Genomic DNA, 23,946 nt, shown 5'->3' with positions numbered 1-23,946 from the left:
GCACTAAAATGATATTAAAAACTACTATAAATGCCAGGTGTTCATATCTATAATTCAAACTGTAAACCCTTACTAAGACCATCTACTGTACATGTGTATTTTTGTGACCAAAATATTTTTTCATAACTAGCCTTACTTTGCATTCCCCACTTTCAGCATGGCACACTTGTCAACAAACATACATGTAAGGGTGGGAGAAAGGAAAGGGCGAGAGAAATGCATATATAAACTTTGTGCTGATTGGTCATAAGCTTTGTAATAACCAATGAAAACGTGTGTAAGTAATAGCTTTGACTGCGCTTCGATACCGTCTCGGTTTTTATGATTTGATGGAGGGAAAACTACCGAATATTGGAAGCTGAAAGACTACACAGTTACCTCCCTTACACTACATGCTCATTGTACACCTACTTCATACTGGTCACTGATCAGCACAGCGTTACTTCCGCGTTCGGCTGAGTGACGGACTGATCGAACTTGCTGCGTAGGCGATAAAGAAAGACCACTCAGTGTTCTGAACAGACGACAATTTTATTAAACAAAGGTACTCCTGGCATTAATTTTTTTTACATTCTTACCCCCCCTAAAATTTTCTCACCGGATTTGGACGTTTCATAAAATCGACCCCCGGGACTGTCAAATCCGGGGAAATCCGCGGATAAATCTCATCCCTGTATATACCCTTTTTTTGTTCTCAGGACAAGCTGAATAAAAATTCTCAGTGTGAAGCAGGGGCGATTCTCACAGAAAGAGAGTCCAGTTTATTAAACAGAAAAGGCAGAAATGGCTTTGGTACAGGCTGATGAATAAATTGTGGATGCGTTGCTTCTACATCAGAACCAGTGGCTTCACAATAAAAATAAAGAAATGATTATTTTCCCATTACACACCCTCAAAAACAACGTAACGGCCCAACTGCAGAGTAATTTTTTATTATAACAGCCTAACGAGCCATTAGGCTGTTATAATACTTGTGAGAACCCTCAAATTTATAAAAACTTTAAAGGTAGCTTGCTGACACCACTTTTGGAAATGTTTAGGGAATCCTCTGCTCTCTAAAGGCCGAATGACACTTGCATGACAATGATGCACGTACTGTGTCATGCAGGAGAGTAAACTCGTCATTAACGGGTGTAGACTGAACGCGAGCCAGTGTGGCAACTGACAGGGGCAATTAGAACTAGAATTGGGGGGGACAAAGTGCGAGGCCACAGGGCCGAAGCCCATAGGCGGGGTCTGGGGAGGCTTAGGCCCCCAGAGTCAACGGTTTCTAGATAAGCTCAGATGCATTCTGAGCATCCAGAACAGTAATTTTAATGTTTTGAGAAGACCATAAAGTGAGCACCATTTGACTTATGCAATTTGAAACTGGATATAAGTACTTTATTCTGAGAATAGCCAGCATTGACTTTATTAACATCCTGGTGTAAATAAGGTATCACCACATGTGTAGAACTCAAAAAGAATGACAGGTTGAGTTTTCATTTAAAAAAACAACTGCAATGTGGTAAAATCAATCAAGCAATCAATTTTTTTATATAGCGCCAAATCACAACAAACAGTTGCCCCAAGGCGCTTTATATTGTAAGGCAAGGCCATACAATAATTATGTAAAACCCCAACGGTCAAAACGACCCCCTGTGAGCAAGCACTTGGCTACAGTGGGAAGGAAAAACTCCCTTTTAACAGGAAGAAACCTCCAGCAGAACCAGGCTCAGGGAGGGGCAGTCTTCTGCTGGGACTGGTTGGGGCTGAGGGAGGAGAACCAGGAAAAAGACATGCTGTGGAGGGGAGCAGAGATCGACCAATATGATTAAATGCAGAGTGGAGCATACAGAGCAAAAAGAGAAAGAAACAGTGCATCATGGGAACCCCCCAGCAGTCTAAGTCTATAGCAGCATAACTAAGGGATGGTTCAGGGTCAACTGATCCAGCCTTAACTATAAGCTTTAGCAAAAAGGAAAGTTTTAAGCCTAATCTTAAAAGTAGAGAGGGTGTCTGTCTCCCTGATCTGAATTGGGAGCTGGTTCCAAAGGAGAGGAGCCTGAAAGCTGAAGGCTCTGCCTCCCATTCTACTCTTACAAACCCTAGAACTACAAGTAAGCCTGCAGTCTGAGAGCGAAGCCGCTCTATTGGGGTGATATGGTACTACGAGGTTCCCTAAGATAAGATGGGACCTGATTATTCAAAACCTTATAAGTAAGAAGAAGAATTTTAAATTCTATTCTAGAATTAACAGGAAGCCAATGAAGAGAGGCCAATATGGGTGAGATATGCTCTCTCCTTCTAGTCCCCGTCAGTACTCTAGCTGCAGCATTTTGAATTAACTGAAGGCTTTTTAGGGAACTTTAGGACAACCTGATAATAATGAATTACAATAGTCCAGCCTAGAGGAAATAAATGCATGAATTAGTTTTTCAGCATCACTCTGAGACAAGACCTTTCTGATTTTAGAGATATTGCGTAATGCAAAAAGCAGTCCTACATATTTGTTTAATATGCGCTTTGAATGACATATCCTGATCAAAATGACTCCAAGATTTCTCACAGTATTACTAGAGGTCAGGGTAATGCCATCCAGAGTAAGGATCTGGTTAGACACCATGTTTCTAAGATTTGTGGGGCCAAGTACAATAACTTCAGTTTTATCTGAGTTTAAAAGCAGGAAATTAGAGGTCATCCATGTCTTTATGTCTGTAAGACAATCCTGCAGTTTAGCTAATTGGTGCGTGTCCTCTGGCTTCATGGATAGATAAAGCTGGGTATCATCTGCGTAACAATGAAAATTTAAGCAATACCGTCTAATATACTGCCTAAGGGAAGCATGTATAAAGTGAATAAAATTGGTCCTAGCACAGAACCTTGTTGGAACTCCATAATTAACTTTAGTCTGTGAAGAAGATTCCCCATTTACATGAACAAATTGTAATCTATTAGACAAATATGATTCAAACCACCGCAGCGCAGTGCCTTTAATACCTATGGCATGCTCTAACCTCTGTAATAAAATTTTATGGTCCAACGTATCAAAAGCAGCACTGAGGTCTAACAGAACGAGCACAGAGATGAGTCCACTGTCCGAGGCCATAAGCAGATCATTTGTAACCTTCACTAATGCTGTTTCGTACTATGATGAATTCTAAAACCTGACTGAAACTCTTCAAATAGACCATTCCTCTGCAGATGATCAGTAGCTGTTTTACAATACCCTTTCAAGAATTTTTGAGAGAAAAGGAAGGTTGAGATTGGCCTATAATTAGCTAAGATAGCTGGGTCAAGTGATGGCTTTTTAAGTAATGGTTTAATTACTGCCACCTTAAAAGCCTGTGGTACATAGCCAACTAACAAAGATAGATTGATCATATTTAAGATCGAAGCATTAATTAATGGTAGGGCTTCCTTGAGCAGCCTGGTAGGAATAGGGTCTAATAAACATGTTGATGGTTTGGATGAAGTAACTAATGAAAATAACTCAGACAGACGATCGGAGAGAAAGAGTCTAACCAAATACCGGCATCACTGAAAGCAGCCAAAGATAACGATACGTCTTTGGGATGGTTATGAGTAATTTTTTCTCTAATAGTTAAAATTTTGTTAGCAAAGAAAGTCATGAAGTCATTACTAGTTAAAGTTAATGGAATACTCAGCTCAATAGAGCTCTGACTCTGTCAGCCTGGCTACAGTGCTGAAAAGAAACCTGGGGTTGTTCTTATTTTCTTCAATTAGTGATGAGTAGAAAGATGTCCTAGCTTTATGGAGGGCTTTTTTATAGAGCAACAGACTCTTTTTCCAGGCTAAGTGAAGATCTTCTAAATTAGTGAGACGCCATTTCCTCTCCAACTTACGGTTATCTGCTTTAAGCTACGAGTTTGTGAGTTATACCACGGAGTCAGGCACTTCTGATTTAAAGCTCTCTTTTTCAGAGGAGCTACAGCATCCAAAGTTGTCTTCAATGAGGATGTAAAACTATTGACGAGATACTCTATCTCACTTACAGAGTTCAGGTAGCTACTCTGCACTGTGTTGGTATATGGCATTAGAGAACAAAGAAGGAATCATATCCTTAAACCTAGTTACAGCGCTTTCTGAAAGACTTCTAGTGTAATGAAACTTATTCCCCACTGCTGGGTAGTCCATCAGAGTAAATGTAAATGTTATTAAGAAATGATCAGACAGAAGGGAGTTTTCAGGGAATACTGTTAAGTCTTCTATTTCCATACCATAAGTCAGGACAAGATCTAAGATATGATTAAAGTGGTGGGTGGACTCATTTACTTTTTGAGCAAGCCAAATAGAGTCTAATAAATTAAATGGCAGTGTTGAGGCTGTCATTCTCAGCATCTGTGTGGATGTTAAAATCGCCCACTATAATTATCTTATCTGAGCTAAGCACTAAGTCAGACAAAAGGTCTGAAAATTCACAGAGAACTCACAGTAACGATCAGGTGGAACGATCGATAATAACAAAAAAATGGTTTTTGGGACTTCCATTTGGATGGACAAGACTAAGAGTCAAGCTTTCAAATGAATTAAAGCTCTGTCTGGGTTTTTGATTAATTAATAGCTGGAATGGAAAGTGCTGCTATCCTCCGCCCCGGCCCCGTGCTACGAGCATTCTGACAGTTAGTGTGACTCGGGGGTGTTGACTCATTTAACTACATATTCATCCGCTTGTAACAGGTTTCTGTAAGGCAGAATAAATCAATATGTTGATCAAGTATTATATCATTTACCAACAGGACTTAGAAGAGAGAGACCTAATGTTTAATAGACCACATTTAACTGTTTTAGTCTGTGGTGCAGTTGAAGGTGCTACATTATTTTTCTTTTTGAATTTTTATGCTTAAATAGATTTTTGCTGGTTATTGGTAGTCTGGGAGCAGGCACCGTCTCTACGGGGAATGGGGTAATGAGGGGATGGCAGGGGGAGAGAAGCTGCAGAGAGGTGTGTAAGACTACAACTCTGCTTCCTGTCCCAACCCTGGATAGCCACGGTTTGGAGGATTTAAGAAATTGGCCAGATTTCTAGAAATGAGAGCTGCTCCATCCAAAGTGGGATGGATGCCGTCTCTCCTAACAAGACCAGGTTTTCCCCAGAAGCTTTGCCAATTATCTATGAAGCCCACCTCATTTTTTGGACACCACTCAGACAGCCAGCAATTCAGGGAGAACATGCGGCTAAACATGTCACTCCCGGTCTGATTGGGGAGGGGCCCAGAGAAAACTACAGAGTCCGACATTGTTTTTGCAAAGTTACACACCGATTTAATGTTAATTTTAGTGACCTCCGATTGGCGTAACCGGGTGTCATTACTGCCGACGTGAATTACAATCTTACCAAATTTACGCTTAGCCTTAGCCAGCAGTTTCAAATTTCCTTCAATGTCACCTGCTCTGGCCCCCAGAAGACAATTGACTATGGTTGCTGGTGTCGCTAACTTCACATTTCTCAAAACAGAGTCGCCAATAACCAGAGTTTGATCCTCGGCGGGTGTGTCGTCGAGTGGGGAAAAACGGTTAGAATTGTGAACGGGTTGGCGGTGTACACAGGGCTTCTGTTTAGAACTACGCTTCCTCCTCACAGTCACCCAGTCGGCCTGCTTTCCCGGCTGCTCGGGATCTGCCAGAGGGAAACTAACGGCGGCTAAGCTACCTTGGTCCGCACCGACTACAGGGGCCTGGCTAGCTGTAGAATTTTCCACGTGCGGAGACGAGTCCTCCAATTCTCCCAGCCTGGCCTCCAAGCTATGAATAAGCTACACTTATTACAAGTACCGTTACTGCTAAAGGAGGCCGAGGAATAACTAAACATTTCACACCCAGAGCAGAAAAGTGCGGGAGAAACAGGAGAAGCCGCCATGCTAAATCGGCTAAGAGCTAGTAGCTACGCTAAGCAAGCGGATTCCTAAAAACACGCAAAGTGAATAATGTGTAAATAATTTAGAGGTGATTCAGCAGAAGGAGTGCTTTAGTTAAGGCACGTAAAGATTACACTGGGAAACAAATCGTAATCTAGATAACTAGATCAATCTAACTGCGCAGATTAAACAGCTAACAGATACAGAAAAACACCACAGTGCTCCGGAACAGGAAGTGATACAATACCGCAGTGAGAGCCAACCACCAGTAGAGGCCAGTGAATTTATGTATTCATAAATATGAAAGAACAGGCGCTTAATAATTATTAACTATCGCATACTGTATTTTTTTCTCAAGATTTGTTTTTGCACAAGTTTGAAAAAACAACAGATCACAAGTTTAGGATAAATTACTTATGAATTTAATTTTTGAAGTGGCACTAATGACAATACTCATACTGAACATAATTTCGCTTGTATAGACTGATTTTGGAGCTCAAACAATAATTGCAGATGGGCTTTCTGAGGTCCCAGATAGCTTTTCTGATTTCCTTTTGTAACTTTCAGAATTTAGTAAATTAGCATATGGTCCATTGATACTTATGTGTAGGGCTGTCACGATTAGGAATTTCTGGAGACGATTAATTGTCAGGCAAATAACTGCGATTGACGATTATATTGTCTATTTTTTTCTTTTTTCCCCCCCTTCTTTATATTCTATCATAGTATGATTACACAACTCTGGAACAACGTTTGGCTTTTGTGAGTGGAGAAACTGGGAATAGTGCAACATTTTTATTTTTATCTTCATTTTACATATAGTCCCAACTTTTTATGATTTGTGGTTGTTTCTGTTGAATTTCTGAAATTACAGAACTGCTACAAAGAACAGTGTGAATATTTTATTGTGTTTTAAAACTTTGTGGAGCAAACACCAACCTCTTATAAAGAAGGAAAAACACCTGGACATGTTCAGGAAAACTGATATAAACTTAACAGAACAATGCAGGCTGATTACACTCCCCATATATATATTTTTTGTATAAATAAATCAGATATAGTTACAGCTTAATAACTTTGAAAAATAACAGAAATCAGCAGCTTGTACTTTTATTCTGACTCCAGTTCATTTTAGTGTGATGAAGTCATCCTTTTTTCCTCATCAGTCACATTTTGTGCTTGAACACTACATTAAGCTCAAGATTGAACAAATACATACCTTTGGAAAATAACAGCTGTTAAAGTTCAGCTTTTTGTGATCTGTGCCTCTGCACAGCTTCTCCACAGCAGGGTTTTTTTAAAACCCGTGTGTGTGTAATTTTTGCTCAGTTCATTTATATATTATCATTTTTAAGGATGTTTTAAGGATATTTGACCGTTTATTTCATCTCGTGAGCTCATAAATTCAGTATACGACGTGCACATGGTGTAAATAGGTCGGTGCCATCAGAACCACGTGTAGAGAAAGTACAGAGTAAAGGCAGCCCCAAGCTACTCACTAACACTACGTGCAGCTCATCAAGTCGAGTAAAGAAGTGAACAGTGTGAGTCGTGTCAGCGCACTACAGAGCGCAGCTCATCTGAACGATTAGAACGAGATGTTAAATCTATCACAAACATACTTTTACAGCTGCACACAAGAAGGAAAGAAAATGCAACTGTTTTACCAAGCCACGACAATATAAACATGACAAAATTCAGTGCATGCGCACGAAAAACAGCAGCTGGAGCGCTACTCTGTAATTCTGGAAGCGAGTAGGTGTTTTCAACAGCTAACTTGGAGAGAAAATGATTAATCCGCTACAAAATTATTTTATATATGCAGCATCCAGTGCAAAACGTGTGGCAGCCAGTGGAGCAAAGCGCGGCATCCAGCTGGGAACACAGCGATGTGCATGCAAGTGTCAGAGGGCCTTAAGGCTGGTAAACCAAATAATGAATGTGAAAACCTGAGACCAATTAGTCTGCTAAAGTTGTGCAAGATTTTAGCAAGAAGGATTGAAGGAATTATACCAGAGATAATTGGAAGGGAACAAAGGGCTTTATTAGGGGCAGATAAGGTTTCCACAATGTTAGAAGCCTTTTAAACATACTCCACAATCAAAAGGGGCGCCTGATACAGCTGTTATGTCACTGGATGCCGAAAAGGCTTTCGATAGAGTGGAATGGCCCTACCTATTTGAAATCCTTACACGCTTTGGCTTAGGGGAGCATTTTTGTAAATGAATTTTTGTAAATGCTCTATACAGAACCTTATGTTGAAATAATGACTAACAGTAATATTTCAGTTAACTGAGCCACATGAGGTGTGCAGCCAGTACATTCTGAGTGCCGGTCCCAAGCCCAGATAAATGAGGAGGGTTACATCAGGAAGGGCAACCGGCGTGAAACAAGCCAACCCAACTATGCAGACTAAGAATTGAATTCCCATACCGGATCGGTCGTGGCCCGGGTTAACAACGTCCGCCACTGGTGCTGTTGCCTGCCACTGGTGCTGTTGCCCAACAGGGTGCCGGTGGAACTTGGGCTACTGCTGGGCGAAGACGATAAAGAAGAGGAGGAGAATGTTGCCACAAACAGCGGGAAAAGAAGAAAACTAGAAGGGTGGAAATGAGAGTGGGGACTTTGAATGTTGGTAGTATGACTGGTAAAGGGAGAGAGCTGGCTGATATGATGGAGGAGAAAGGCAGACACATTGTGTGTGCAAGAGACCAAGTGGAAGGGAAGTAAGAGCAGGAGCATCGGCGGTGGGTACAAGTTGTTGTACCAAGGTGAGGACAGGAAGAGAAATGGTGTTGGGGTCATTTTAAAGGAAGAGTATGTTAAAAGTGTGTTGGAGGTTAAGCGAGTGTCTGACAGGGTGATGAGTGTGAAGTTGGAAATTGAAGGGGTGATGATGAATATCATCAGTGCACATGCCCCACAGGTAGGTTGTGAGATGAAGGAGAAAGATTTCTGGAGTGTGTTAGATGAGGTGATGGAGCGTGTGCTCAAGCATGAAAGAGTGGTGATAGGAGCAGACTTCAATGGGCATGTTGGTGAAGGGAACAAAGGTGATGAGGAAGTAATGGGTAGATATGGTATCAAGGATAGGAATGGGGAAGGACAGATGGTAGTTAATTTTGCAAAAAGGATGGAAATGGCTGTGGTGAATACCTACTTTAAGAAAAGGGAGGAGCACAGGGTAACATAAGAGTGGAGGAAGGTGCACACAGGTGGACTACATTCTTTATAGGAGATGCAAGCTAAAAGAAATCAGGCTGTACTGTGGTGGCAGGAGAGAGTATCGTTAGACAGCATAGGATGGTTGTTCTGTAGGATGACTTTAGAGGTGAAGAAGAGAGTGAGAGCTCAACAAAGGATCAGATGGTGGAAGCTGAAGGAGGAAGACTGTTGTGTAAAATTTAGCGAGCAGGTGAGAGAAGCACTGGTTGGAGGGGAAGCAATTTTGGACAACTGGAAAAGTACTGCAGATGTGGTGAGGGAGACAGCTAGGACAGTACTGGGTATGACATCTGGACAGTGGAAGTAAGACAAGGAGACTTGGTGGTGGAATGAAGAGGTCCAGGAAAGCATAATGCCTCGTTCACACCGGTCGCGAGCAGACGCCACAAATTTGCAGGGGTCGCGTAGCGATGGACGCGCCACCATCGCCCGGTGAGTTGCTCTGCTTTCGCTGCGATAATTCGCGCCAGTGCATCATCAAATAGGAGGAGCTTCCATTCCGCTCACCGGCTCCGGTTGTCAGTCAAGTTAACATGACAAACCTTGATCACACGGAGTGAGTTGTTGTGGAAAGCTGACAAACGTCAGACGTTCCCAATTTGGGGAGTATCATTATTTGCTTCAGGAGCTGCATCTGGTTGACGGCCACTTTTAGCGGCCCATCCGCCTCTGCAGGACCTAGTTTGAGGACCTCCTGTCCCGTTCACGCGCACACATGTAAACAATAAACAAAACAAACAAACAAAAAAAACCTGCTGCCCCTGCTGTGGGGTTGCTGCTCGCTCCAAAAACTCTGTCATAATTGTGTTTAGAAACCAGTCACCATTTGTTTTATTATACATCTGTGTAATTTATTAATAAAATAATCTTCATGGATGATTCGTTCGCGCGTGCACGTAAGAAAAAAAAAAAAAACTCCGCTCACCCTCCTGTGGGGCTGCTGCTTGCTCTTCCCCCAAAACTGTCATAATTGTGTTTAGACACCAGTCACCAGGCTGGCTACCAGAGACAGGACATATTCACATCCTCAGTCAAACTCCAGACATCTCCACGTCACTACATATTCAGTCCCTGTTTGGTTATTGTGGCGCGACAAGACGAAAAAGTTCAGATTTTTCAACTTGGGGAGGACGGCAGCGTGACGTGACACAATATCGTGCCACAAATGCACCAATCACTCAAAATCGCTTCACTCGCATCCATCGCGTCGCGCTGCGTGGCTTGGTGCCAAAATGCGTCCTTCCATAGGGATTACATGGCAACCTGTCGCTCACGTCGCGGCCGGTGTGAACGCAGCAGGAGAAAGAGGTTGGCGAAAAAGTTTTGGGATAGTCGGAGAGATGAAGAATGTAGACAGGAGTACAAGGAGATGCGGGTAAGGCGAAAAGAGATGTGGCACAAGCGAAGAAAGAGGCATAATGTGAGCTATTTAAGAAGTTGAATAGTAAGGAAGGAGAAAAGGACTTGTACCGATTGGCCAGACAAAAGGACAAAGCTGGAAAGGATGTGCAGCAGGTTAGGGTGGTAAAAGACACACATGGTAATGTGCTGACAAGTGAGGAGTGTGAGCTGAGAAGGTGGAGGGAATATTTTGAAAAACTGATGAATAAAGAAAATGAGCGAGAGAAAAGGCTGGATGAAGTGGTGAGAGTAAATCAGCAAGTACAAAAGATTAGTAAGGAAGAAGTGAGGGCTGCTATGAAAAGGATGAAGAGTGGAAAGACAGCTGGCCCAGATGACATTCCAGTGGAGGCATGGAAATGTCTAGGAGAGATGGCAGTAGAGTTTCTAACTAGATTGTTTAATAAAATCTTGGAAAGTGAGATGTGCAGAGCTGCAGTAACTACAGAGACATAAAGCTGATCAGCCACAGCATGAAGTTATGGGAAAGAGTAGTAGAAAATAGGCTTAGAAAACAGGTGAAGATCTGTGAGCAGCAATATGGTTTCATGCCAAGAAAGAGCACTACAGATGCAATGTTTGCTCTGAGAATACTGTTGGAGAAGTACAGAGAAGGACAGAAATAGTTACATTGTGTGTTTGTGGACTTAGAAAAAGCTTATGATAGGGTGCCAAGAGAAGAGTTGTGGTATTGTATGAGGAAGTCTGGAGTGGCAGAGAAGTATGTTAGGGTAGTGCAGGACATGTACAAGAATAGTGTGACAGCGGTGAGATGCACAGTCAGAATGACACTCATTCAAGGTGGAGATGGGATTACTCCAAGGATCAGCTCTGAGACCTTTCTTGTTTGCAGTGGTGATGGACAGGTTGACGGATGAGATCAGACAGGAGTCCCCATGGACTATGATGTTTGGAGATGACATTGTGATCTGTAGTGAGAGTAGAGAGCAAGTTGAGTCTAGTCTGGAGAGGTGGAGATATGCTTTGGAGAGAAGGGGAATGAAAGTCAGTAGAAGCAAGACTGAGTACATGTGTGTGAATGGGAGGGAGCCCAGTGGAATAGTGCAGTTACAAGGAGTAGAAGTGGTGAAAGTAGATGAGTTTAAATATTTGGAGTCAACTGTTCAAAGTAATGGAGAGTGTGGTAAAGAGGTGAAGAAGAGAGTGCAAGCAGGGTGGAGTGGGTGGAGAAAGGTCGCAGGAGTGATTTGTGACCGAAGAATATCAGCAAGAGTGAAGGGGAAAGTTTATAAGACAGTAGTGAGACCAACTATGTTGTACGGTTTAGAGACGGTGGCACTAACAAAAAGACAGGAGGCAGAACTGGAGGTGGCAGAGCTGAAGATGTTGAGATTCTCTTTGGGAGTGACAAGAATGGACAAGATTAGGAATGAACATATCAGAGGGACAGCTCAGGTGGGACGGTTTGGAGACAAAGTCAGACAGGCGAGATTGAGATGGTTTGGACATGTGCAGAGAAGGGACCCAGGGTATATAGGGAGAAGGATGCTGAGGATGGAGCCACCAGGCAGGAGGAGAAGAGGGAGGCCAAAGAGGAGGTTCATGGATGTGCTGAGGGAGGAGATGCAGGTGGTTGGTGTGACAGAGGAAGATACAGAGGACAGGGTGAGATGGAAACGATTGATCTGCTGTGGCGACCCCTAAAGGGAACAGCCAAAAGACAAAGAAGAAGTAATATTTCAAAAACTGTCAAGATTAAACGAGGTTGCAGACAAGGTGACCCTCTGTCTACATTGTTATTTATCATGGCATTTTAACCTCTTGCAATAAAGAATCATAAAAATATTTTAGGAATAACCATAGCACAGCAAGAATACCGTTTGACTATGTATGTGGATGATATTATCTTTCTTAAAGATATTAAAAATCTATCCCAGCCCTGTTGGATCAAATGATTTTTGGAAATATCTCAGGTTATAAAGGTAAATACCTCAAAAACCACAATTATGTTTTTAAACCATAATGAAAGGAAAAACCCACCTGAGGAAGCTGCACAGTTTAAAGTTGTTGATTGCTATACTTATTTGGGAATTAAAATTGTACCAGGCCCTGAAAACATTGTTAGAACCAACAGTCCAGTGGTAGACAACATCTCAGATTCACTAAATCACTGGGCATCTATACCATTGTCATTAATAAGCAAAGTTAAAAATGAATAAAATGAAAATGAATATTATCCCTAAACTATTGTATTTCAAAACATTCCATTGCCACCCCCAAGCAATCTATTCAATCATCTAAAGAAGGTTTTTACTAGATTTTTATGGAACAAGACGCCCCAGGTTGCAACCGTCTCTGCTGTATTTGCCATATGACAGAGGGGGTCTTAAATGCCCCAACTTATATTGGCACTATTTGCCAGCACAATTAAAAACACTGATGTTCTATTTCACAAAGAAGCACGCCCCCTTGTGGAGGGATAAGGGAGACAACCTATTAAATATACCTCTTCCCGGTTACCTGTATATACTTGGCTACAATTAAAAAACTTAAAAAGAACAAAAAAAAAATCCTATTGTTAGAAATATGATAAATATGTGGCATCAAGTTAAAAATACCTGAAGGACAACACAACTCTGTCTTCAGCCCGATATGTGGAAATGACTTTTTTCTCCCGGGGAAGCTTGACAAAGGGTTTAAAACGTGGGTTGCAAAGGGACTGCAGAAAATTGGAGACTTGTATCATTCTGACAGTAAACAGTTGAAGACATTGTTGATAAATATACTATACCACAAAATCATTTAATGATTATGGATGGTCTAGGCAGAGGTTTAGTATCTAATATGACCTGCTGGTAGATGAGTCTTCTGAGTCATCTATAAAGAAGTTGGAGGCATGGAGAGAAGATTTACATGAGGAAATTAACATAGAAGACTGGGAGAGGGTTTGTGCAAAAGCACAATCAAAAACAACAAGCGTCTTAAACTACTACAGTATAATTGGCTTATGAGTACGTTTATCACTCAAGAAAAACTTAATACGTAAATACAGCAGTGCTATACCCGATACATGTATTAAATATGGAAAAGACAAAAGGTACATTTTTTTCCACTGTATATGGCAGTGTTCTGAAATAAAGAAGTTCTGGGAAGCGGTAAGAAAGTGCATTCGGGATATAATACCCATTCAAATTCCTTTAGATCCAAAATTCTGCATACTGGGTTTAGAGCCAATCCACTATAAGATCACAAGGGGACAACATTTTTTTTTTAGATATAGGCTTTTTGCTAACTGAAAGAGTTATTGCATTGTCATGGAAAAATGTGTTTGGGCCAAGTGCAGGTAAATAGATTTCAGAATTATCTATAACTCTGCCTTTAGAAAAAATTACTTACTCTCTCATTTTAGGACATCTGGGGTTCCTTTTTAAGTTATCTAGAAAGGACAGATCAAACAATTTTGATGGAAACATCTGGAAATACATAAATGGCCTTCTGCAGTGCCAGAAATTGTCAAGTTTTTTTCTCTCTCTCTTTCTCCGTCCATTTATAATTCTTAAATATTAGGAATATGTCAAGACAGGAATATAAAAAGTATAAACCTCAACTAAATTACCGTGGGGGTGGTGGGGTGGGAGGTTGTTCTATGAGTGAATGTTAAAGCTGCTGCTAAAGCTTCTGATTTTGAGTCTGAGTGAGTGAGTGTTAAAGCCGCAATGTGTATACCAGTACCACATGTTTAATTGTGTGGCTGTATATAATATCAAACCAAGGTGTTGACAGTACGGACTGAGCATTAACAAGGTTTGTGTGAAAAAAACACAGAGGTCTGATATCCCCGTACAGACCGAGCAAGCGAGGCTATTATATATATATAAACACGCAAACGTACAGTATATCCCAAATATGTTGCTGACTGTGTTGGGCTCATTCGCTTTCTTCACCTCCATGAAGAATTTGCTAAACAGTCCGGTCGTTAGCTGGTAAGCTTTCAATCTGTTTTTTTTTTTCCAGTGCTGTTTAGATATTTATGGAGTACGTTCATGTCCGACTTGGTTTTTCTAATCGTGTTTTTAGTTTCCTGGTTTGTAACGAAAATATGCGTTGCGTACCGACTGTCACGGTAACCAGTCCGATATAGGAAAATATCGGACTGGTAATCAGCCAATCAGAGCGCGCGTAGCATCACAGCCATATAATAAATAGTAATATTTTGTCATAAGTCTCGTAGAGGAGAACCCAAAGTGACAGTCGATCTGCAGTACTTATCATCCTTCCACTGTGTCAATACTTTGATTTTAATGCTTTTTCTGTCTGTAATTAAGAAAAATGTAGTTTTGCTGGGGGTGTGGGTGAATGCGTCCTGCTCTTATATTTAGTGATCGATCAATCACTGCTTTGTCCACACCATGCGATCCACTCCTTTAGAACCCCTCAAGCAACAGCACATCTTAGCAGTGGTATTGCAGAAATGTTAGGATCAGGTATCTCTCAACTATAACTCAACTGAACGCATGAAAGTTGAGTAACACTGTGAAATGTTAAGCCAAGTGGCCACAAAGAGGGTTTTGTGTTTTGGTAATTTGACATTGAGACTCCATGATTGTTTCGCTGAAAGAAGCACCACTAACACCAAGTTTCCAGCCTACAGTATTGTTTCATTTTAGAAAAAAAAAGTGTCCATGTTCACTGCATTAAAGGTCAAAGTGATGTCATGGGGCTGGAAACGCTGATTTGGAGGTACTTAAACAATAATGACGAGTCCCATGAAATTATGAATTTAGCTTTATCTTCACAAAATAGTTTAATGATCATCAACCCGGATGCGTTCTGTTCCAAGGGAGAACACATCCCTGGACTCTCTGCCCTGTCCCATTTAAGTCCCAAGTGGGAATCGCAAAGATTTTTAACTATACTTTAAAGTGCACCACTATTTATATTACATATACTTACAGTATCATGTTCCTTACTAACAAATACAGCAAATAATAGGCATTGCAAACCTTGACATAGACGTTGCCAACAAGATGGTCACCCAGGTTATCACACACATTCATTTCTTCGACTTCTCCGTACTTCTCCTCCATCTCTGTGAACACCTCCTGAATCAAAAACAGAAGGAGGAAAAATACACTGTTTTAAAGTTCACAGAACTGAAACTCAAAAATCATATTGGTGTGTGGGTTCAGGTTAGCCCTCAAAACGGTTTCATTTAGGGTGTTTAGCTCCTTCTGGCTGCATACTTGCATCAACATGATTTAACATGTTTTGTGTTGAAATCTTGGATGACCAGTGACTCTGTGACTTTAATTTCAAAAGCAGCTGACAAAGCAGCAGCTGTTCACTCTTGACCACCTGTTCTCCAAATGAACGTGTATAATCTTAAAGCTATTATCAATTACAGTGTCTGAACAGTGTTCTGTTGTCTGATGAATCTACTATCCAGTAATTCATGGCCAGCAGAATCAAACTTAATTACTGAACACGGCCTGTGTGCCAATTGTCCATAGCTATTGTGTCACTGAGCTTGTCAGTCATCCTTTTCAGGGTTGTATCAGTTGCAATTTTTGCAATACCGGTGTGAAGAACTCTTAAAATCATGCCTATAGCATAGCAGCACTGATTCTGGCTACATCACGAACTCATTAAAGCAAAAGAGGTGGAGCATAGGTGGCCCAGTGTGTGACGAAAGAAGCTTGCACACGACCCTCTTCGACTCTGAACCAGCTAAGCTAACAGGCTAGCATCGATTCAGGTGTTTATTAAAATTACATTTTTGGGGGACTGGGGCGACAGTTCATCTTTTAGCAGGACAATGACCCCAAGTACACAGCCAAGATATCAAAGGAGTGGCTTCAGGACAGCTCTGTGAATGTCCTTGAGTGTCCCAGCCAGAGCCCAGACCTGAATCCAATTGAACATCTCTCGAGAGATCTGAAAATGGCTGTGCACTGACTCTCCCTATCCAACCTGATGGAACTTAAGTGCTGCAAAGAGGAATGAGCAAAACTGCCCAAAAATAGGTGCACCAAGCTTGTGGCATCATATTCAGGAAGACTTGAGGCTATAATTGCTGTCAAAGGTGCATCAACAAAGTACTGAGCAAAGGGTGTGAATATTTACGTACAAGTGATTTCTTTTATTTTATTTTTAATAAATTTGCAAAAATATCTTTAAAAAAAACTTTTTTCATGTCGTTATGGGGTGTTGAGAGTAGAATTTATTTATTGGGGGGGATCATGACATGGTACCAAAATGAGGCACAGAAAACTGTTTTGAATTAGTATGGTAAATACTAGACAAGCTACTTCCTCTATGTTTACATGCCCCCCCATGCACTGATCAATCCATTTTTCTCCAAAATGAAAAAATGACTCATTCATTTAAATACAAGGCTGAAAAGTGCTGAACTTCTCCCTTTAACTAAATGCCCCTAAATCATGGCATTCTTACATCACTAAAACCTGAGTAAATATTGGCAATGTCATGTTGATCTTGCCCCCTTTTCATCAACAGCGCTTCACAGACAACAGAATTGTGACATCTCTTGGCATGCAATCTGTAGACGTAAAGACAAGGTACCTTAGGTCACTCACCTCAAAGAACTCGTCATAGTGCTCCTGCATTTCCACGTCACTGACCGCACCTGCAAAAGTTCACAACACAAAGAACAAATAATGTACAACTTGTATAGAAAAGTGAAAGCTAAACACAGGAGGTAACTTTAGATTTTTGAGGGTGAAGTTCTAATACCCAGAAATTTTTAAAATTAAGCAAACACTGGCAAGGATATATCCAGAGAAATTAATAAAAGTTGTATAAGAAAGAAAGTATTTTATTGATGAACTTTTAAATATAGCAATAACAGTGAAGATAACAGAAGTTAAAGAAAGCCTTAGCAGAAACCTGACCTCTGTGAATTCTGTGACATGCTTCACATTAGCCATCCTCCATCACTAAAGGAATGAAGGATCCAAGTTGATGCAGCACACTTATGGCACCACATTTACTCACTTTATGTTGGGCCAACAATACATGTTTAAAAGGGGGTAGCTTGCTGTAGTGTAGGGGCAGGAAAGAAAAAAAGGAACATTTTGGGGGTAAAAGAAAGGCCAAAAATTTTGGATTTGTATATTTATGAGAAGATGTAACCAGGCAGTCCCTTAGGTCAGACTACATGTATTTAATTTTGCCAGGGGTTGTGATGCAGTAACTTAAGTGCAGTCAGTGCCAGAGGGGCCTGCAGATGAAGGGATAACTTACAGCGTAAACCATCAGCAGACAGGGCAGAGTTTTGAAGTTATGGTAAATGTTCAAGGGAAATGGTCTGAAATACAAAACGTACACTATTGTGACATCAATCAACCAAATATATAGCCTGGGAAGAAAAAAAAACGTGATTAGATAGTTTCCATCAATAAAACTGCCATCATGAGTTCCAGCTAATTCTTACCACTATACAAAAGAAATACAGGTTTAACACCTCTACTGAAAGTGGAATCAGTCAGGAGAAGCCTGTCAAAGCTTAACTGTTTGACAAGATAATCGTCTCAGATCTGTTACCGGTGTGGGTTTGACCTGAGCCATAATTAAAAGATGCATTTGTTTGGCAATAAGAAATCTATAACCATCTTCTTCCATCTCTAAGTTTATAATAATGTTACCTTAAAACTACATGATTACAGTTTTGGCGTGCAACTTTAACCCCTCTAATCTTATACTTCATATACTTCATACATCATAAATGTTCTAATTTCACGTTTTCAAACCACAGCAGCTGTCATCTACCCATTACAAGTATGCATAGTTAATTTTTCCCAAAATATTCAGAGATAAATTGTTCAAAATGACATAATGAAAAACAAAAGTTTGAACTATGAAGCTGAAACAAAATGATTGGACGTTTATCAATCAATAATAACTTTGCCAAATCCAATGAATGTTCTTTTAACCTGTATGTTTGAGAGAGAGAGAGAGAGAGAGAGAGAGCGAGAGAGACTGCAGGTGCCTGATTTAGGACATTAGGGCCCAATTATGGACATAATGTGATGCATAAAACTTTCGAAAGTAAGTAAATATCTTGTTTACTTTGAAAGACTATTATTCAGACTTTGTGAAGTTGTTAAAAACATTTGCATTTGCATGCTAAATATATTTTAAAAAGAACCAAAACCACTGAGCATTTGTCCATTAACATTTTATTTGTTATTGTAATGGTTTAAACTTGAGTAGCCGTTCCTCCAGTAACAATTTACAAACAGGAAATTATTTTTATTCACATTTTACTGCTTCACACATTTTACAAATTTCTATTCAAAGGACAAAAAGCTTACTTAAGTTTCCAGCATAAACTTTGTAATAACCGCTCCCATTTATGCAGAAGTGGCATTTCACTAAAACTGAATATTCAGGAATTAACATTCGATAGATTCTGAACTGCTCATACAACTGCCAAACTGGAAGACAAGAAATGATGTTGCACCCTATTCTGAATGAAAAGCTCTACATCTGCTCTGTTAGACCTGTATTTAAATTACTGTTCACACACACAGGCCATACATGTATGCTAACAGACTGCTCACGTTAAGACTCAATAGAATCCCAGGGCAAATGTCCACGTTAGTAGTCCAATTTCAGTTGAGAAATGTTTGCGCTCACTGACTGATGCAATTTGCTTTGAAACAGATATGCTAACAGTTCCTTACATAGGACATCCACTTAAAAAACCACGAAGGGAAGTAGTGTCTGCACATCACGTAATAACAAATGGTCCGACTTACAACGGGAAACGTCCGCAGTTTGTGCACTGTTCTGAGGATTACGGTAGATGTTTTGAATCAAGATGGTCTGCAGAGGAAAGAACAAAAATGTTAAATGGTCACAGAGAATATTTGATAAATTCAGAGTTCTGCATCAGTTAAATTCAACTTCACTGCACAAACTATGAACAGCTCCAAAGAGTGAAGGGGGGAGAAAAAAAAAAAAATCACATCATTCATAGTGTATTACAAAATTCATGGTAGTGCTTTGAAATAAGCTTCAGCAAGAACTAGAGATGCTATTATGAAACCGTCCCCTCTGCCATACTACGAGTAGTTGCTTGCATGTATTATACAGTATATCAGTGGTAGCATGTCTTTTGTGATAAAATAAATGGAATAAACTAGCTAACGGCTATACATGTAACTCACAAATATGATGTATTAAAAAAGTCTAATTATCACCACTTAAAGACACTGGACAACCAACCACTAAGGAGTTGCACTTACGCACTTGCATATGATGCATCAGTTAAATACAAAAGTATAATTATCAATTGTTGACTATGTCTGACTGGAATTATTTTCCTTAAAGCACAACTTCACATTTTTGAAGTTACATTGAAATTCACCAGATGGTTTAGCAAGAGTTGCACTTGCAAGATTCATTGACATATAGACACTGTGATTTCCATACACCCCATCAAACTTTTGTATATAGGCAGGGTGGGGGTAATAACTAAGTAACTAAGGACTTGCTATATTAGTAGAATAGCTTCCTTGGCAGATATTACTAATTGACAAACAGATTATCTGAAAAAGCAAAACATCAAATGCTTAAGCAATGTCACAAATTGTTTATTTATATATATATATATATATTTTTTTTTTTTATTATTGAAGACTTAGCTTGCTGGTGTAAATGAGTTTTGCTCAAAGTATAGCAAGTGAACTTTTTCCTTTCAAATGCCAAAAAAAAAAAAAAAAAAACTAAATGACGTGCTGTTCCATGACTGAATTTAATTCCAACAAACTGCATTGGTGAGCATTGCGAGTCGATGAAATCATTAAAGTAAAAGCAGATTTACAAACTGGATATGCAGAGCTACAGACTGAATGAGCAGACAGATGAACTGTCTACATGTGTCATCAGGGTTATGTCCACACTAACAAGACGTATTATACAGTAGTGTTCAGAATAATAGTAGTGCTATGTGAGTAAAAAGATTAATCCAGGTTTTGAGTATATTTCTTGTTGTTACATGGGAAACAAGGTACCAGTAGATTCACTAGATTCTCACAAATCCAACAAGACCAAGCATTCATGATAAGCACACTCTTAAGGTTATGAAATTGGGCTATTAGTAAAAAAAAAAAAAAAAAAAAAAAGTAGAAAAGGGGTGTTTCATAGCCTTAAGAGTGTGCATATCATGAATGCTTGGTCTTGTTGGATTTGTGAGAATCTACTGAATCTACTGGTACCTTGTTTCCCATGTAATAATAAGTAATACAGTGGTCCCTCGCTATAACGCGGTTCACCTTGCGCGGCCTCGCTGTTTCGCGGATTTGTTTTAGTCCAATTTTGCATGCTTTTTTTTTTACAGTGCATTGTGTTCCACGGCGTCATCAAGCAGCCGGTCGCGACACCGCGAAGGGAGAGCATGCGCATTGTGTTCTGCGTGTCTGTTTATAAGAATCTTCTCGCCCAGAAGAAAAAAGAGCGCCAACAACTACCCATAACTGTGTTCTACACTCGGAAAAAGACACCTGCAGCGAGGTGTGAGTCAGTGGAAAAAGACGCGACAGCGCAGCGGCGCCAGGACGAAGAGGCGCGATCAGAGGAACTGTGAAATACTGGTCAGTCACTATTAATAATTTCTTATGTGTCCAACCTTGTAGGTTGATCGTTAAAATTAAATTTGTTAGTTCTAAAAGCCATCATAATTATTTATAGGAAAACGTTCTATTTTTATTTCTCAAACAAATGTTTGGGCCTGAAAACAGGTTGGTCTTATTTTTCTACTAAGGTTTGAACTTTGAGAGTGTTTACACATGAGAGAAAAGTGAGAAAATGTTCATGCCTGATTGAGAAAAGTGTATAAAGTGTGTAGTGAGGGGTTTTACAGCTTTAAAACGTCTATAATAATTGTAAAAAATAACGCTGGCCACTTCGCGGATTTCGCCTATCGCGGGCTATTTTTAGAACGCAACTCCCGCGATAAACGAGGGACTACTGTATACTCAAAACCTGCCTTAATCTTTTAGTCACATAGCACTACTATTATTCTGAACACTACTGTATATCCTGAATGCAGTGCTAATATCAAGACAACTAGAGATGTGTAACCAAGCTCACAAAATGACACACACACACACACACACACACACACACGTTTGAATTGTGAAGCATGAAACAGAAGTTTCTAATTTTAACAAATCAATAATAATTTCTCGAACTCCAATGATTGGTCTTAACTATATATTTTTTTTTTTTTTGCAAAAAACATGAAGACGTGTGCATGCTGTAGCCAGCTGAATAAGACCAATAGGGACTGCTCAACTTTGGGCACCACGTGAAAGATAATACTTTCCAAAATAAAGTTTAATCAGTTTGGGTTTAAAAACATGGCACTTTCTGAGTTTTTGGGCAAATTACACACCAAACGAAGTGAAAATGCAAAGAAAAAGTGACACTGGGGTGAAAAGCGGACTTGTTGCGGTTTGTTTATCACCCAGAGCTCAAACATGTCGAGGCAGTTGGGCAGGCGTCGATGAGACACCGCAGCTACTCTGTCCAACTAAAAACTCATTCACATTAAATCTCGCAAACACTTACTGACAACCACTCCTATTTGCCTCGTCTTCCTTTCTACACTGGGAACTAAGAAAACTGCACTTTTCGTGACTGCTTTTGTGATTGTAGCTGAAAACAAAACAGTACATCATTCCTCCATGTGAAGTGATGCTGTGTTTGTGGTGCGCACTGGCAGGCTATTCCCGGAAGTGGTTACGGTCCAGTCACACGGCACTTAACGAAGGGCAACGAAGCCCCAACGAAACAAGAAATCTGGACTTTCATTGGCATCATTTAACCTTTGCTCAGCTTTGTTGCTGCAGCGGTCGCTTCGTTAGGATTTTTAAACTGTCGAAAAAATCTGAACAAAGGGCAACAAAAACCTCAATTCGTCTGTATATCGTTTTGCTGTCATTCTTGACGGTTTCTTATTGTTTGCTTAGTTTTTGTAATGTCAGCCTTTCATTTGACTTCGTTCAACCAGCTGAATGTTTTCACACAGTGCAAAAGCTGGTTTTTGAGCACTTTTGTGGAGGAGTTGCAGCTCCTCTGTGGCAGTGCAGGAAGAATTTGTCGGCATCTCTGCCAGCGGACGGCAGCCCGTGATCATGGTGTTGGCCAGTGTTGCGCACATGAGGGGAGTTGCTGCACAAAACGTCCGGCCACAGCTGCAACATTCTGTCCATGCGCTCCAAAGGGCTTGCCGCCCCTTTCGGCGTCTGGAGCGTGACACAGCAACATTGGGGGGGAAGCGGAGGAGGAGGGGTGGACAGTGCTAGAGTGTGCCACAGTAAGGAAAGTGAAACCTATTCAGGAAGTTTTTCATTTAACCTTTTAGCATCATCACATTTTTCAGTAGAATGTTGTAGATATCAATATGCTCTATCAAACATGTAGGAGTACGTACACATTTCGGGTGTACAGACAGCGATTAGAGTTTTGGTATTTGAGAGATTTGAAAAATATTTGGCATGTTTGCAGTGTGTATAATTTTGGTGGCATATTTAGCGTGTGGTGTTTTTTTTTTGTTGAAAAATGAGGCATCTTATAAATGTTGAACAAGCGCTTCAGTTTTTTAATTTTATTTATTTTTTAATTGGAGCAAGACTGAGCGCAGCGTGTCATCAGACAGTGAGGATTCTGATGATGAAGGTGATGATCCCTCTTTTGTTCTGGACGAGGAACTAGGTGGATCCACCCTCCACAGTGGGTCGGATCACGCGCTTGTTTGGAGCTGAGCTCCGTCCCAGCGCAGAGTCCTGGAACGCAGAGATGCAGACACACACTGCTCCAGTAGTGGCTCCAGGCATGTTTTGTTTAAAGCGTGGAGATCAACATTAGCTTCGGTTTTGTTTGGTTCCTCTTTCATCCCTTTTGCGCACTTGATTCGCAGGCTATTCGGTGATAAAGCTCATTCATCCACCTTATCTCAATGAATTGTGATTTTTTTTTTTTTTTCTTTTTCCCTTTGTTCAGGAATCGTCATATGCCGTGTGACTGGGCTATTAAATCCCACGACATCACTCAGGGGTTCAAAAGAGACTGCGCTGCCCCATTTAATGTGATGTTCCAATCCTGGTCACAACTGCAGTTTCTGCACACACAAATGAATTAAAACCATTTCACCACAAAACAAATTCGCTGTCTGCAGCTAAATGTATCTAAAATGAACACCAACAGTCTCAAGGATGATGACTTTAAAAAACATGATTAAATGCTGAAATTGGTGTAGAACACAGTGAAGGGTTAATTACTTCATACTGTTAATTTCAGAAACATTTACAGCAGAGTAGACAGTTTAGAACTACTAGAGAGAGAAAATGTGTCATGGAAATAAGTGATGGATTTTGGATGACTTTCATGTTCAAAACTAAATTACTTCTATATATGTTTTTGTTTGCATTGTTAAATGTGGCCCAAAAGAAACTGAAAGCACTGAGTCTTTGTC

The 23,946-nt window shown here is 40.4% G+C and overlaps 1 protein-coding gene across 1 annotated transcript in view; it reads right to left on the bottom strand.

The window, feature by feature from the left end:
• LOC117514565 (splicing factor U2AF 35 kDa subunit-like) overlaps nt 1–23,946 on the bottom strand; it is a 54,444-nt gene that overhangs the window by 18,000 nt on the left and 12,498 nt on the right. Inside the window, 3 exon segments of the mRNA XM_034175093.1 lie at nt 15,449–15,547; nt 17,042–17,091; nt 19,226–19,292. Coding sequence (XP_034030984.1) covers nt 15,449–15,547; nt 17,042–17,091; nt 19,226–19,292 — 216 coding nt within the window.

This window comes from Thalassophryne amazonica, chromosome 1 (assembly GCF_902500255.1).
Source record: "Thalassophryne amazonica chromosome 1, fThaAma1.1, whole genome shotgun sequence".
Taxonomy (NCBI): domain Eukaryota; kingdom Metazoa; phylum Chordata; class Actinopteri; order Batrachoidiformes; family Batrachoididae; genus Thalassophryne; species Thalassophryne amazonica.
This window is presented reverse-complemented; position numbering and strand designations above follow the sequence as displayed.